The sequence below is a fragment of the Rutidosis leptorrhynchoides genome, chromosome 4 (genome assembly GCF_046630445.1).
Source record: "Rutidosis leptorrhynchoides isolate AG116_Rl617_1_P2 chromosome 4, CSIRO_AGI_Rlap_v1, whole genome shotgun sequence".
In the NCBI taxonomy this organism is placed as follows: Eukaryota; Viridiplantae; Streptophyta; class Magnoliopsida; order Asterales; family Asteraceae; genus Rutidosis; species Rutidosis leptorrhynchoides.
Window position 1 is genome coordinate 247196660 of NC_092336.1, and position 15305 is coordinate 247211964.

The window sequence follows — 15305 nt, forward strand, 5'->3', positions numbered from 1 at the left end:
CACACTATATTACATATATTACACCACACGAATACAACTATCTTATTCCGACTCGCTTGTTTCTTCTTCTTCGGTTTTAGTTCGTTTTGCCAAGTTTCTAGGGATATATGATGTTCCCCTAATACGAGCCGTCGTTTTCCACATTGGTTTAGAAAAACCTGGTGGTTTAGAGGTTCCCGGGTCATTGTTACAACTTAAGGACTTTGGGGGTTGACGATACATATAAAGTTCATCGGGGTTGAAATTAGATTTCTCTATTTTTATGCCCTTTCCCTTATTATTTTCTTTTGCCTTTTTAAATTCAGTTGGGGTAATTTCTATAACATCATCGGAATTCTCGTCGGAATCCGATTCATCGGAGAATTGGTAATCCTCCCAATATTTTGCTTCCTTGGCGGAAACACCATTGACCATAATTAACCTTGGTTGGTTGGTTGAGGATTTTCTATTACTTAACCATTTTATTATTTCCCCCACCGGTTCTATTTCTTCATCCGGTTTCGATTCTTCTTCCGGTTCCGATTCTTCTTCCGGTTCCGACTCTTCTTCCGGTTCCTCTTCGGGAATTTGTGAATCAGTCCATGAATCATTCCAATTTACATTTGACTCTTCATTATTATTAGATGAGTCAATGGGACTTGTTCTAGAGGTAGGCATCTATCACATAATATCAAACGCGTTAAGAGATTAATATATCACATAATATTCACATGTTAAAAATATATAGTTTCCAACAAAATTTGTTAAGCAATCATTTTTCAAGTAAACATGGTCGAAGTCCAGACTCACTAATGCATCCTAACAAACTCGATAAGACACACTAATGCAAAATTCTGGTTCTCTAAGACCAACGCTCGGATACCAACTGAAATGTCCCGTTCTTATTGATTAAAAACGTTCCATATTAATTGATTTCGTTGCGAGGTTTTGACCTCTATATGAGACGTTTTTCAAAGACTGCATTCATTTTAAAATAAACCATAACCTTTATTTCATCAATAAAGGTTTAAAAAGCTTTACGTAGATTATCAAATAATGATAATCTAAAATATCCTGTTTACACACGACCATTACATAATGGTTTACAATACAAATATGTTACAACAAAATAAGTTTCTTGAATGCAGTTTTTACACAATATCATACAAGCATGGACTCCAAATCTCGTCCTTATTTAAGTATGCGACAGCGGAAGCTCTTAATAATCACCTGAGAATAAACATGCTTAAAACATCAACAAAAATGTTGGTGAGTTATAGGTTTAACCTATATATATCAAATCATAATAATAGACCACAAGATTTCATATTTCAATACACATCCCATACATAGAGATAAAAATCATTCATATGGTGAACACCTGGTAACCGACATTAACAAGATGCATATATAAGAATATCCCCATCATTCCGGGACACCCTTCGGATATGATATAAATTTCGAAGTACTAAAGCATCCGGTACTTTGGATGGGGTTTGTTAGGCCCAATAGATCTATCTTTAGGATTCGCGTCAATTAGGGTGTCTGTTCCCTAATTCTTAGATTACCGGACTTAATAAAAAGGGGCATATTCGATTTTGATAATTCAACCATAGAATGTAGTTTCACGTACTTGTATCTATTTTGTAAATCATTTATAAAACCTGCATGTATTCTTATCCCAAAAATATTAGATTTTAAAAGTGGGACTATAACTCACTTTCACAGAGTTTTACTTCGTCGGGAAGCAAGACTTGGCCACTGTTGATTCACGAACCTATAACAATATATACATATATATCAAAGTATGTTCAAAATATATTTACAACACTTTTAATATATTTTGATGTTTTAAGTTTATTAAGTCAGCTGTCCTCGTTAGTAACCTACAACTAGTTGTCCACAGTTAGATGTACAGAAATAAATCGATAAATATTATCTTGAATCAATCCACGACCCAGTGTATACGTATCTCAGTATTGATCACAACTCAAACTATATATATTTTGGAATCAACCTCAACCCTGTATAGCTAACTCCAACATTCACATATAGAGTGTCTATGGTTGTTCCGAAATATATATAGATGTGTCGACATGATAGGTCGAAACATTGTATACGTGTCTATGGTATCTCAAGATTACATAATATACAATACAAGTTGATTAAGTTATGGTTGGAATAGATTTGTTACCAATTTTCACGTAGCTAAAATGAGAAAAATTATCCAATCTTGTTTTACCCATAACTTCTTAATTTTAAATCCGTTTTGAGTGAATCAAATTGCTATGATTTCATATTGAACTCTATTTTATGAATCTAAACAGAAAAAGTATAGGTTTATATTCGGAAAAATAAATTACAAGTCGTTTTTGTAAAGGTAGTCATTTCAGTCGAAAGAACGACGTCTAGATGACCATTTTAGAAAACATACTTCCACTTTGAGTTTAACCATAATTTTTGGATATAGTTTCATGTTCATAATAACAATCATTTTCTCAGAATAACAACTTTTAAATCAAAGTTTATCATAGTTTTTAATTAACTAACCCAAAACAGCCCGCGGTGTTACTACGACGGCGTAAATCCGGTTTTACGGTGTTTTTCGTGTTTCCAAGTTTTAAATCATTAAGTTAGCATAGCATATAGATATATAATATGTGTTTAGTTGATTTTAAAAGTCAAGTTAGAAGGATTAACTTTTGTTTGCGAACAAGTTTAGAATTAACTAAACTATGTTCTAGTGATTACAAGTTTAAACCTTCGAATAAGATAGCTTTATATGTATGAATCGAATGATGTTATGAACATCATTACTACCTTAAGTTCCTTGGATAAACCTACTGGAAAAGATAAAAATGGATCTAGCTTCAACGGATCCTTGGATGGCTCAAAGTTCTTGAAGCAGAATCATGACACGAAAACAAGTTCAAGTAAGATCATCACTTGAAATAAGATTGTTATAGTTATATAAATTGAACCAAAGTTTGAATATGATTATTACCTTGTATTAGAATGATAACCTACTGTAAGAAACAAAGATTTCTTGAGGTTGGATGATCACCTTACAAGATTGGAAGTGAGCTAGCAAACTTGAAAGTATTCTTGATTTTATGTAACTAGAACTTGTAGAATTTATGAAGAACACTTAGAACTTGAAGATAGAACTTGAGAGAGATCAGTTAGATGAATAAAATTGAAGAATGAAAGTGTTTGTAGGTGTTTTTGGTCGTTGGTGTATGGATTAGATATAAAGGATATGTAATTTTATTTTCATGTAAATAAGTCATGAATGATTACTCATATTTTTGTAATTTTATGAGATATTTCATGCTAGTTGCCAAATGATGGTTCCCACATGTGTTAGGTGACTCACATGGGCTACTAAGAGCTGATCATTGGAGTGTATATACCAAGAGTACATACATCTAAAAGCTGTGTATTGTACGAGTACGAATACGGGTGCATACGAGTAGAATTGTTGATGAAACTGAACGAGGATGTAATTGTAAGCATTTTTGTTAAGTAGAAGTATTTTGATAAGTGTATTGAAGTCTTTCAAAAGTGTATAAATACATATTAAAACACTACATGTATATACATTTTAACTGAGTCGTTAAGTCATCGTTAGTCGTTACATGTAAGTGTTGTTTTGAAACCTTTAGGTTAATGATCTTGTTAAATGTTGTTAACCCAATGTTTATAATATCAAATGAGATTTTAAATTATTATATTATCATGATATTATCATGTATGAATATCTCTTAATATGATATATATACATTAAACGTCTTTACAACGATAATCGTTACATATATGTCTCGTTTAAAAATCATTAAGTTACTAGTCTTGTTTTTACATATGTAGTTCATTGTTAATATACTTAATGATATGTTTACTTATCATAGTATCATGTTAACTATATATATATCCATATATATGTCATCATATAGTTTTTACAAGTTTTAACCTTCGTGAATCACCGGTCAACTTGGGTGGTCAATTGTCTATATGAAACATATTTCAATTAATCAAGTCTTAACAAGTTTGATTGTTTAACATGTTGGAAACATTTAATCATGTAAATATCAATCTCAATTAATATATATAAACATGGAAAAGTTCGGGTCACTACAGTATCAGCTCACATGAGTTTGTTTTCTTGTTTACCGACGTTTATAATATATAATATAATATATATATTAATTTTAAGAATTAATTATATATTATATTATATTCATGTGCATAGTTAACTTGTAATTTTTAGTTCGTTGCATCGAGCGTTGAGAGTTGACTTTGGTCCCGGTTCCGGATTTTCGAACGTCCTTGCGTATAATTTAATATCTTGTACTTTGCATTTCGCATTTTGTACTCTTGTAATTTTGAGACGTTTCTTATCAATAATTGAAACCACTTTGGTTGTACTTTGTACTTTTGAGCTTTTTGGTCATTTGCGTCTTCAATTTGTCGAATCTGTCTTTTGTCTTCACCTTTTATTATTTAAACGAATATCACTTGTAAATAGAACAATTGCAACTAAAAGCTTGTCTTTCCTGAAGGATAATGCTATGAAATATATATTCGTTTTTAGCATTATTAGTTTCATTAAATAAGTATGAAATGTGAAACCACAAACTGTAAGCATTTATTGTGTAGAAGATTAAGGAGAGAGATTCGCTTTTTCACACTGTGTAGTGATAAAAGTAATCTGATTCCGCCAAGCAAACATGCAAGTTTAATAGGTCAGCGATAGCAACTGTTGATGAGAAAACTGAACTTGTAACTAAGACTTGGGATTTACCCTGGATTTGACACCTTTATTACTAAAGACATCATGACTAATAATGACCAACAAAATTATAAGTTAAGAACCATAAGAAAAACTATATCAAAAAGCTCGAAAAAAGAAATACAAAATTATGAGTGAATGTGCATGAGAAGCGATGTAAAGTTGGTAGTTCACTTATAGTTTTTGGACTCATAACTCAAATTTACAAAAATTATAGAGTTGTTGACGGTTGGTCACAACCCCGCCCGTTCCGAGCCACACAAAAAAGTGCACATAAGAAATGTACCCATTTGCACCCAATCCCATTTAGACATAATATTTATGTCGTTAGGTGACAACGTATACACATTAACAAAATAGGTGTGTGAAGTGAAGTAGGCTTGCACCCACCTGAGGGAAATGAAAAATGCCATCAATGAAATGAAGCGCGTATTGTTCTAAAGACACTCGATCCACAAAACCAACATGATAAATATTATGTTGTTAGTTTATTCGATGATAGCACTACACAAACATGTTACAACATATGATATTACAGTACTATCATAGTATTATTATAAGTGGGGAAAAAGCCACCAATAAGTTTGTTTGCTTACCAATAGGTTGATGACACCCCTCTCCATCATTTACCTTTATAATTCGCAAACTTGTAAGTGTCTTTTCTAACACCAACAAACATAGAAAAGTCACCTAATTAAATGATTAAAAAAAATAGTTTATAAACATGTTAGGAAATTTTGACTATTATGTTACTTTTTGGGTTACTTGCCCAATATATAACTATAATTATAAACTATCAATATACACATATATAAGATGACCTGGGGCAGTAACACCATAAGCAGAGGCTGTCAACGATCTGTTTCTCGGCTACTTTTGTACAGTTCTTAAAATCAAAAACAGCCCCGCCAGCATTATGCACGGTTGATATGTTTGGTAGTTCGTGGAGTGAAACGCAGCATTGTGCATCAAGGTTAAGGATCATAGAAGGAAGTTTAGGCATTACTTTAAGCTTCTTACAGCCAATCATTCTTAAACACGAAAGTTGCGGGAGCAGACTAAAGTTTGCATTGATGCTTAAAAAATCATTTACACTAACGTCTAGCTCTTCAAGTGAACATATACTCTTCAGGTTACACGGATTAAAACTTGATATATTGCAATGGCTAAAATCTAAAACTCTTAGCGAAACTAAATTTGACAATGAAGGTAGCATGATGGGTGAATTGTTAGCCAAATTTTCCATTTTTGAGCAACCGGAGAGGATGAGATGTTTGAGTGATTCAAGTTGAGTTATATTTGTTTGAATTTTAAGGTTTTTGCAATTTTTAAGATTTAAGAAAATAAGGATCTTTAGAGTTCCGGTTGAAAGGTGAATTCGAACCAAATTTTCACAACCATCAATTTTTAGATCTTTGAGATTTGGAGTTTCTGTGAAGTCTGGTGTCTTTATTAATTTTGTCAATGACTGAGCTTCAATATTGTCAGCTTTTTGAAACCCTGACTATAACATAAAAAAGTATATATGTTAGATAACTATTTACATGACAAAATGAAAAAAAGGTAGCATTTTAGATGTGGCAAGATGGGCGGGTAAGAAATACAGATTGGAACGGATCATTGACAAAACTGGTCAAAACTGCCTGACTGGGTTGGATTGATCCGCAAACTGTTAGATTATAGAAAAAAATTAAAAAAAATAGATGCACTACCTATATTACAAAAATGATATAAATCTTCAAGTGGAAGAAATTAAGAAGATTGTGTAAATTTAGAAGATGTTGCATGACTTTCAACCCGTTTTCCACTTCAAATATATCCTCATTTGACCCGTTTTAATAACAAAACTGACCAAATCAACCCATTTATAAAAAAGCTTGTTGATTTTGGGCGTATAGGATGTACTTGCTATACGCGTTTGGGTGTATAGTATGTATTTATGCTGGTTGTCTTTATAATTTTATATGACTTAGTTTGCGTGTGTAGTATGTACTTACGCGTTGAATGATTCGTGAAATTCTGGGATGTTTGGGTTGAGTTAGTAATGCATTGTCGGGGATCTTATGCGCTTTGGTTTCTCTGCAATCAAAGCGTTTTATCGATAGTAAAAAGGAATCAGCAATAAAATATGTTGATGATAAAAAAGAAGAAGAAGAAGCCGGATGTTTTTGCAGCCACTTAAATTAGTTTGTTTAAGTATAGAATGTATAAATAAATCATTAAATTGTACTTACGAATAAAGAGCAGATGATGTTGCAACCTCAGTCATAATGCGTGGCAGATGCAGATGATGTTGCAACCTCAGCCCCCTGCGTAGCAGTGACAAATGATCTTCTAACCTCAGCGATCTGCGCAGTAGCAACAGATTATGTTTTATCATTCACACATATGCATTCAATTCAATATATCTCTAATTTCACGCACAATAATCTCCCTAGCCAACCTTATGTTTGTACCACTATAAGCTTTCAATACACGACCTTTGAAAATGAATTAACAATGTAAAATTGTTAAAATTAATGGTTATATAAAGCACAATTTATACTTTGAGGCAACTATAATAGACTCCTAGTTAATAGCATTTAACAACAATACACATAACAAAGTTTAATAATGTGGAAAAAAGGATTTCTTAAAATACCACAATACAAAACATAACAATTAATAGATCTTCATACACAATACTAATAGCTACAGATTTATGTTTCAATAGTGTATTGATAAATCACCTACAACAATTGGTGCTCATACTCATGTATATGAATTTGTACATCAGAATGCAAATTGAAAACGTGAACATACCTTCAGAGATTAATTTTCCAGTAAGAGTGCAGATGATCAGCAGCTATTGCATGATATCCAGCTGACGTTGATAGAGAATCTGTGACCACACCTATATACTTCAATACCTTATAGTACAATCACAAAGTGCATACAAAAAACAAAACATTGAACCAAAATTAATTGAATCTAATTACATACCTAGAGCTGAATTCAATGACGAAATTTCAAATCACATGTCGCTTGACTTGGGCAAAGATGCGTTAGAGGCAGGCGTGCCAACGCTTGCATCGAGAATATAATGGCCTAGTAATATTTACGGGTCCAAGTTCAGTAGTCTGCACAGGTGCAACCGAGGAAAAGATTGGACTATCCTGATGGCTAAGGACAATAGACTGACCAACAACTGCAGCTGAAACTGTTAAAAACCCAACAGCTACAAATACACAGTCTAATCTACCAGACAATAAGGAAGAGAAAAACAAATAATAAAAAATCTAAAGACAATAATTCCTGGAACTAACGTGCTCAATTCTGGACATCAAAACCAATACAGGCGAGACAAGAGCAGCTGCATTAGTTACACCAACAATGAACGACTCGGGAACATGAGCAATATATAAAGAAGTGAAATACTCTAATGGATGTTCCATCAAGTGTTGAAAGGCATCTTATTGTAACTAACATCTATAACTGCATAATTCATTAAATCAAATTACAAATGGTACACAAATAACTTCAAGACAATGAAAACCTATTAAATCCTATAATACTACCTAAAACACTTGTGTTACTATCCGAAGCACCCCTCGCACTTGAAGCAAAATGCACGGGCTCATGACACTTTAGCACATGTTCACTCAGGTTAACCCATAAAATAGGGATGCACAACAGAGGTTTTAGGACGTTTGTTACTGGCCATTAAACTAATGTAAACAAACACGGTAAAATGATAACATTAGCATCCGAAACCTTCATTGATAAAACACTTCATTTGAATCTGAGTCGCTAGCATTGTTAATCTGAACCCAAGAGATCACAAGTGCAGCCTAAATTAATTTACAAAATGCAAATCAAACCCTGAAGCTACAATGTCGAAGATCCAGAAAAACCTGTTTTAATTTGATAATCCATTTCTTTTCCAAGACTTCATAAAACAACCTGAAAAGGAAAAAAAAAACCTTAAAGAAGAAAAATAATAAGATTCATCCATCACAAAATCGATATATCAATATCAATATTAATAAAAATTAAACAAAAACAAAAACTCATTAATCGATACATGAAACATTGAATACTTACAACAGATCAATCGATAACTGAATGTTGAAATCGTTTGAGAATGTGAACTAAAAGTCTCATAATCGTTGACGATAGGTTGTAATATTCGTACCTTTAAACCGATTTCATCATCTCCATATGAGATTCAAGAGATTACGTCATGACTTTATGAAATTGGAAACCCTAAATCAACCGATTGCATCATCAGTTTATGAAAGGAAAAAGAACGTATCTGTTTATGAAATTGGAAGCCCTAATTCAAGCGATGGATGAATCTTCAATTGTAATTGAATCGTTACGGTTTGATGGTTTGAAGAGAGAGAGGGGGACGGTTTGAATGTTTGAATTGAAGAAGGAGAATTAAAAAGGGTTAATTAACCTAAAACAAAATTTGTGATTAATTAGGGACACGTATCAACAGTAGGTAATTAGTGATTAATTTAATTCAAAATTAGGAGAAAATTAGGATTTTTGAGGAGTATTGCGAAGCTGCCACGTGTCCGAATTAGTATTATGATTTATGTAGATAAATGAAGTTTATGATTTTTATCATTAGAACTTTGTCATTGTACATATAAGTTTTGGTGTTACATTCAAAATGTAATTAATATTAATATATCAGGAATTGAATACACAATATCTTAATCACAGAGTTTATACACTTAACAATTATTGATTGATGGATAAGTTACCAATTGATACATAAACAAATGGACTTGTTGAACTACAAAAAAATAGAAATAATGGTACATCTAATTAATTTGGCAAAATGAAAGCAGTTCCTTATCATTCTCAAATATGTCCATGCATTCTTTTTCCAAAGTAACAAATGCTTCAATGCCATCACCAAATGGAGTATCCATTAGCACAAAACCATTTTTTTTAGGATTTTTGGTATTGAGTGCAAGAGTTATACCCATAGGCTTTCCCCATCCAAAGTCTAATTTGTTAAAAGGAAACCCACAAAAGCTTGAACACCAATATGATCCCTTTGCAAAATTCTCTAAATCTGGATTTTCCAATTTGGCACGTAACGATTTTACATTTTCGACTACTTGTTGAACATTTTCAATCCCTTCAACTTGCAACTTTTCTTTCTTAAGTTGTGTTACAATTGTAGCTAAGGAAGCAGTTTCACTTCTATGTATGCTTGGTATCATCACAAACAACACAAAATTTCCAATGGTAGTTTGTGGGAGCTTTTTGACGAATTTGTCACGCATATTAAACATAAACAACAAATAATACGGCTTAAAGCAACCGGTTCTTTTGGTAGCTGCAGCTGTTGCGGTTTTGTAAATTAGAGAGGTCAACACTTCAATCCTTGTAGGATAAACATTTTTTGGTAATGCAGATCCATTGGTGGCAACCTCAACCGCGACTTGGTTCTTAAGGTCACTTAATTTTGAGTTAGGGAACACAAATTTCTTTCCCACAAAATTAGTTTTATTGTTATCACTAATTGGACATGTACCTCGATCTGGAGCTGAAGATGCAGTTGTTGAATCTGGAGCTGGAGCTGGTGCTGGTTCTGGTGACTGGACGGAGTTGATAAAATAAGGTTCAAGTTCTAGTACATGTTTGTGATTAGTCGAACCATGAAGCGCTATGCAAGCCCAATAACTAAGAAACGACCCTAGACTAGATCCATCAGCAATGAGGTGAGACAAAGAAATCGCCACCGCAACTCCACCACATGAAAAGTGATTGAGTTGAATCGCAAGCACATTCGTACTACTAATATTGTTATACCACCGAACACCATCAGCAAAAAGTTGGTCCAAAGTGTCATCATGTGCACTCATACGTTGAAATGTGTCGAGTTGATTATCATTTGTAGCTTCAACAAATACAACACCATTATCATTACAATCGATGTATGTTCTGTTCGTAGAAAACTTACCTGCAAATGGATAGTATCGTGTTAAGCTTTGTGACAAGGATTTTTTCAACAACTTGCCTTTTTCGTCGTCACTTAAACTGTGATTGTGATTAGCGTTTGGGTAGAAGAGAATTAAAGGCATATATGCTTTCGTGTTAAGTAGATCGAGCTCGGAAAGATTATAAACGCGAGGATGAGGAGGAGTTGGAGATGAAGGCTTGATTATTTCTCGAGAAATAATGGTGTGAAGTTGTCTTCTTCCGAATCTAAAAAAATTTGTTAACATCTTTTTTTGTTTTGTTTTCTAGCTAGTTTGTAAGAGTTGCAGAGTTTGTGATTGATTACTATAATTTATATAATGAATGACTATTGTTTAATTCATGACTATTGTTTAATTGATTAATTATATGTCCTACGTTGATATTCCACCTAGTAGTAATATAATAATATGATAATAAAAAAATCATTTGGAAAAAAATGAAAAATCAGAAAACTCGTGAATCACGTAGAAATTTAATAAATCCATCTTGATGGTGTATCGAGTATTTTTATATTACGTACCTTACCTTTTAAATAAATCGTAATGATTAGAGTTTTTTTTTTTCGTATTTGTAATCGTGTCAGTACTCGGTTCATATATAATTATAATATATAAATAATACTAGGTTTTTAGCCGTATGATCCTGGTCGTTGAATAATTATTTAAAAAATTAGATTTGATAAATTGCACATTATATCATTAAGCATGTGTGATGCACGATCGGTAAAAAAAAAAATAATAGTTATGATTTATTCTAGATTAATAGTGTTATTTAAGTTAAATAATGTAAGTACAAATGTAAATAAACTGAATAAGTAAAAAAAAAAAAAAAAATTTATGAAAGGCAGTATATTTATTAAAACTGGAAACAGTATTACAACATGGGATATGCTTACAATGAAAGAGCAGTATCCCCTGAACACGAATATAGATACATGAAAGATCACGAAACAAAATAAGCTCACTAGGATGCTAAGGTAGTATCTAACACGACCAAAACATGATTAAATATTTAGAAAAGTTTGAGGATTGTGGAACCAACTATGCCAATCTATTTTCTTTTTCGACTTACATCTTTTCGCGATCCAATCGTAACTTGCAACTTGAATTTCGCTTAGAGCCACCGGAGTACTCCAACTCACACTTTTGAAGATTTTTTGATTCCGATTCTTCCAAATAAGATACACACTCGACCACCGCACCGCTTGCCATATTTTTGCCTCTACTTCCGACATTGTGTTTGACGAGGGAACATCAAGAACATCCCCCAGACATGTTACTCCCGAACCATTTAAGCCCCACCACTCGACAATTTTTTCCCAAATATCCGACGAAAGGCCACAATGAACAAGAGGGTGATTCACCGTTTTGATGTCGTTGTCACATATTGGGCACAGAACGGAGTTGAGATCAATCCCTCGTTTATCGAGTTCCGTTAGGACGGGCAATCTTTTCTTTCTCAACCTCCAAATGAAAACCCTCCACTTTTTAGGAATTAAATTGTTTCTCAATGTTTCACATCGATTTGAAATTACAGCCCTTTGATTCGCGTTTAAAGCAGCAGCAAAAATCCTTGTCTCAAAACTGCCATGACTGATCGAAATCCACTATGTTTTAATCTTTACTGACCTGATCAAATTGCTTAACTCTTCCAGATCACCGATAAGCCTACACGTTAATTCTCTTGTCCACTGCCACGCCACGCAAACTGACCCGTTCCAGTCAACTCGTTCGCCCACCGAGACCTGCTGATTCGTTTCTAATCTAAACAATCTGTTGAATTTCACATGAAGTGGTTCATTTGATACCCAACTGTCCATCCAGAAGGAAGTGTCTGTGCCATCCCCAATTTCCTTACAGAAGGTGTTTTTGAATGAAATGCCAGCTTCCTCAATTGGATTTCCTGTTTTGATAATATTTGACCAACAAGATACATAGTTAGTCGAAATAGTAAGCCCCCCCCCCCCCCGAATCAAGACCACCCGAGTTCCCGAAAATACTTTTGATGACTCTAACCCACAAGGAAGTGGGTTCGGTTTTAAACCTCCACCACCACTTGCCGAATAGAGCCAAGTTTTTATTTTTTTAGTGCACCGAGATTAAGCCCACCCTCTTCGAAAGGAAGAAGGACCTCATCCCACTTGACCCACGAAATTTTTGTGTTATTTCCCGACCCGCCCCAAAAGAAAGAACGTCCACCACAAACTATTAAGCACCGAATTCACGAGGGTCATACGTCCACCAAAAGACACCGAGCGTGCCTTCCAATTCGCGAGTCTTTTTTCGAATTTATCAATCACCAGCTTCCAACTTACACCTTTGTTCATTTTTGCACCTATAGGAAGCCAAGGTAGGTGCACGGGAACGAGCCAACTTTACATCCGAAAATACTTGCCATTGCCTCAACTTCATTTGAATCAACATTAACACCAAAGAGATTACTTTTATTGTAGTTAACTTTTAGTCCCGAGGTTAGTTCAAAACACTTTAAAAGCTTCATTAAATTGTCAATGTTACTCCCACTCCACGAACCAAAGAAAATTGTATCATCCGCATATTGAAGGTGAGAAATAGGGATTTTATCAACACCTATTTCAACACCCTCAAAAAGATTACAACTAACCGCGGATTTAGTCAATAAGTTTAAACCTTCTGCCTCTAAAATAAAAAGAAATGGGGAAAGAGGGTCGCCTTGCCTCACCCCTCTTTTAAGCTTGAACTCATTAGTAGGAGAACCGTTGACAAGGATTGAGATTGAAGCCGATCTTAAACACGAGAGGATCCACCTTCTCCATTTATCCCCGAAACCCATGATTCCCATCATCTCTAAAAGAAAGTCCCAACTTAAAGAGTCGAACACCTTTTCAAAGTCCACTTTGAAAATAAGACTTTTTAAACGTTTGTGCTTGAGAAAATCAAGAGACTCATTTGCAATCAACGCCCCATCAATGATGTTTCTACCTTTTAAGAAAGCGCTATGTTCATATCCAACAAGATCCGGAACCACCTTCTTAAGACGGTTCGAAAGGATCTTCGCCAAAATTTTATAGAAACTACCAATTAAGCTAATTGGCCGGTAGTCATTTAGGCTTAACGGGTCCGGCTTCTTAGGAATTAATGTGATAAATGATGCACTGCATCCACTTGATAACTCACCTTTCGACCAAAACCATGTAAGGCAGCTAATAAATCATATTTGATAGTATTCCAAAATCTTTTATAAAAACTAAAGTTAAAACCGTCCGGCCCGGGAGCTTTATGATTGCCGCACGATTTTATCGCATTCCACACTTCGCTTTTAGTAAATGGACTTTCAAGCTCGCTGTTTTGATGGTGTGTGAGACGAAAGTGAGAGTGCCCAGCAGTTTCGGCCCATCCAGCAAAATTGGGCCTGTCGACACTTGCTTTGGAAAACAGTTTCTTGAAATGATTGAATACAGCACCTTTTATTTGAGACGACCCGTCCATATCCATAAGGACGAATACAATAACATATGGATACATTGCGAGGTACTTGACCTCTATATGATACATTTTACAACATTGCACTCATTTTAAAAAGACAAACTTTCATTACATCGAAAGTTGACAGGCATGCATATCATTTCATAATATCCAAACTATAAATGACCTAAACTGTTATTTACTTAATAATAATCTTTATTGAACTCAATGACTTGAATGCAACGTCTTTTGAAATATTCCATGAATGACTCTAAGTAATATTTTTAAAATGAGCAAATGCACAGCGGAAGATTTCTTGAATACATGAGAATAAACATGCTTAAAAGTGTCAACCAAAAGGTTGGTGAGTTCATTAGTTTATCATCAATATTCATTTCCATCATTTTTAATTGACCACAAGATTTTCATATTCATAAACAATCTTACACTCGAAAGTGTATAAGACTCATTTGTGATGACCCGGAAATTTCCGACCAAATTTAAACTTTAATCTTTATATTATTCCGACACGATAAGCAAAGTTTGTTAAGTTAAATCTCAAGAATTTTAAACTGTGTTCATACATTCATTATAACCTCGACCAAATTTCGACGATTCACGAACCGTTATATATAAATAGATATGTATATGTATATATATATTATAACTTGAGAATATTAATAAAGTATTAAACGTATAATATCTTACACGAACGTATTTGTTTCAATATGATTTTCGATGAAATTAAAAAAATATATTAAATGATTGAATTATCAGAAACATTGAATTATGATTACAAGTCTCTGTTGAGAGGTCCACTATGATTTGAGAAAATCTATTCCTCTTAACGATATTCAGAATAATTTGTAAAGCTATTTATAAATAAAAACAAAAAGTGTCATTTACGAAAGTTAGACAAAAGTTAGTGGAGAATTGGTTTCCATAATATTCTATTAATTTAGTTTCAAAAGTACAAAAAACGTTTTCAGTTTAAAAAGAACTTTATTATTAAAACGTATATATCTTTTATAAATATCTAGAACCACTTTTGACAACTCATTACTTAACCAGTATGATAAAGATAACGATATTTATATTTTATTTTATTA

The 15305-nt window shown here is 33.5% G+C and overlaps 1 protein-coding gene and 1 long non-coding RNA gene across 4 annotated transcripts; both read right to left on the reverse strand.

Annotated features, from left to right (window-relative positions):
- Positions 1 to 5314: 5314 nt before the first annotated feature.
- On the reverse strand, positions 5315 to 9125 carry LOC139843440 (uncharacterized). Of its 3 annotated transcripts, none has more exons than XR_011757597.1 (5): positions 8852 to 9125; positions 8662 to 8710; positions 7751 to 7887; positions 7571 to 7649; positions 5315 to 7116 (listed from the first exon to the last, which is right to left on the reverse strand). It is a non-coding gene; the product is annotated as an uncharacterized lncRNA (long non-coding RNA). The 3 variants fall into 3 exon arrangements; XR_011757596.1 differs by having other exon boundaries at positions 5315 to 6268; positions 6766 to 7116; positions 7751 to 8710; XR_011757595.1 differs by having other exon boundaries at positions 7751 to 8710.
- A 457-nt stretch (positions 9126 to 9582) lies between these two features.
- Positions 9583 to 10998, reverse strand: LOC139841535 (acylsugar acyltransferase 3-like). Its single transcript, XM_071831746.1, has one exon. The coding sequence runs from the start codon at positions 10996 to 10998 to the stop codon at positions 9583 to 9585; it is 1416 nt and encodes a 471-aa protein (XP_071687847.1).
- Positions 10999 to 15305: the final 4307 nt, after the last annotated feature.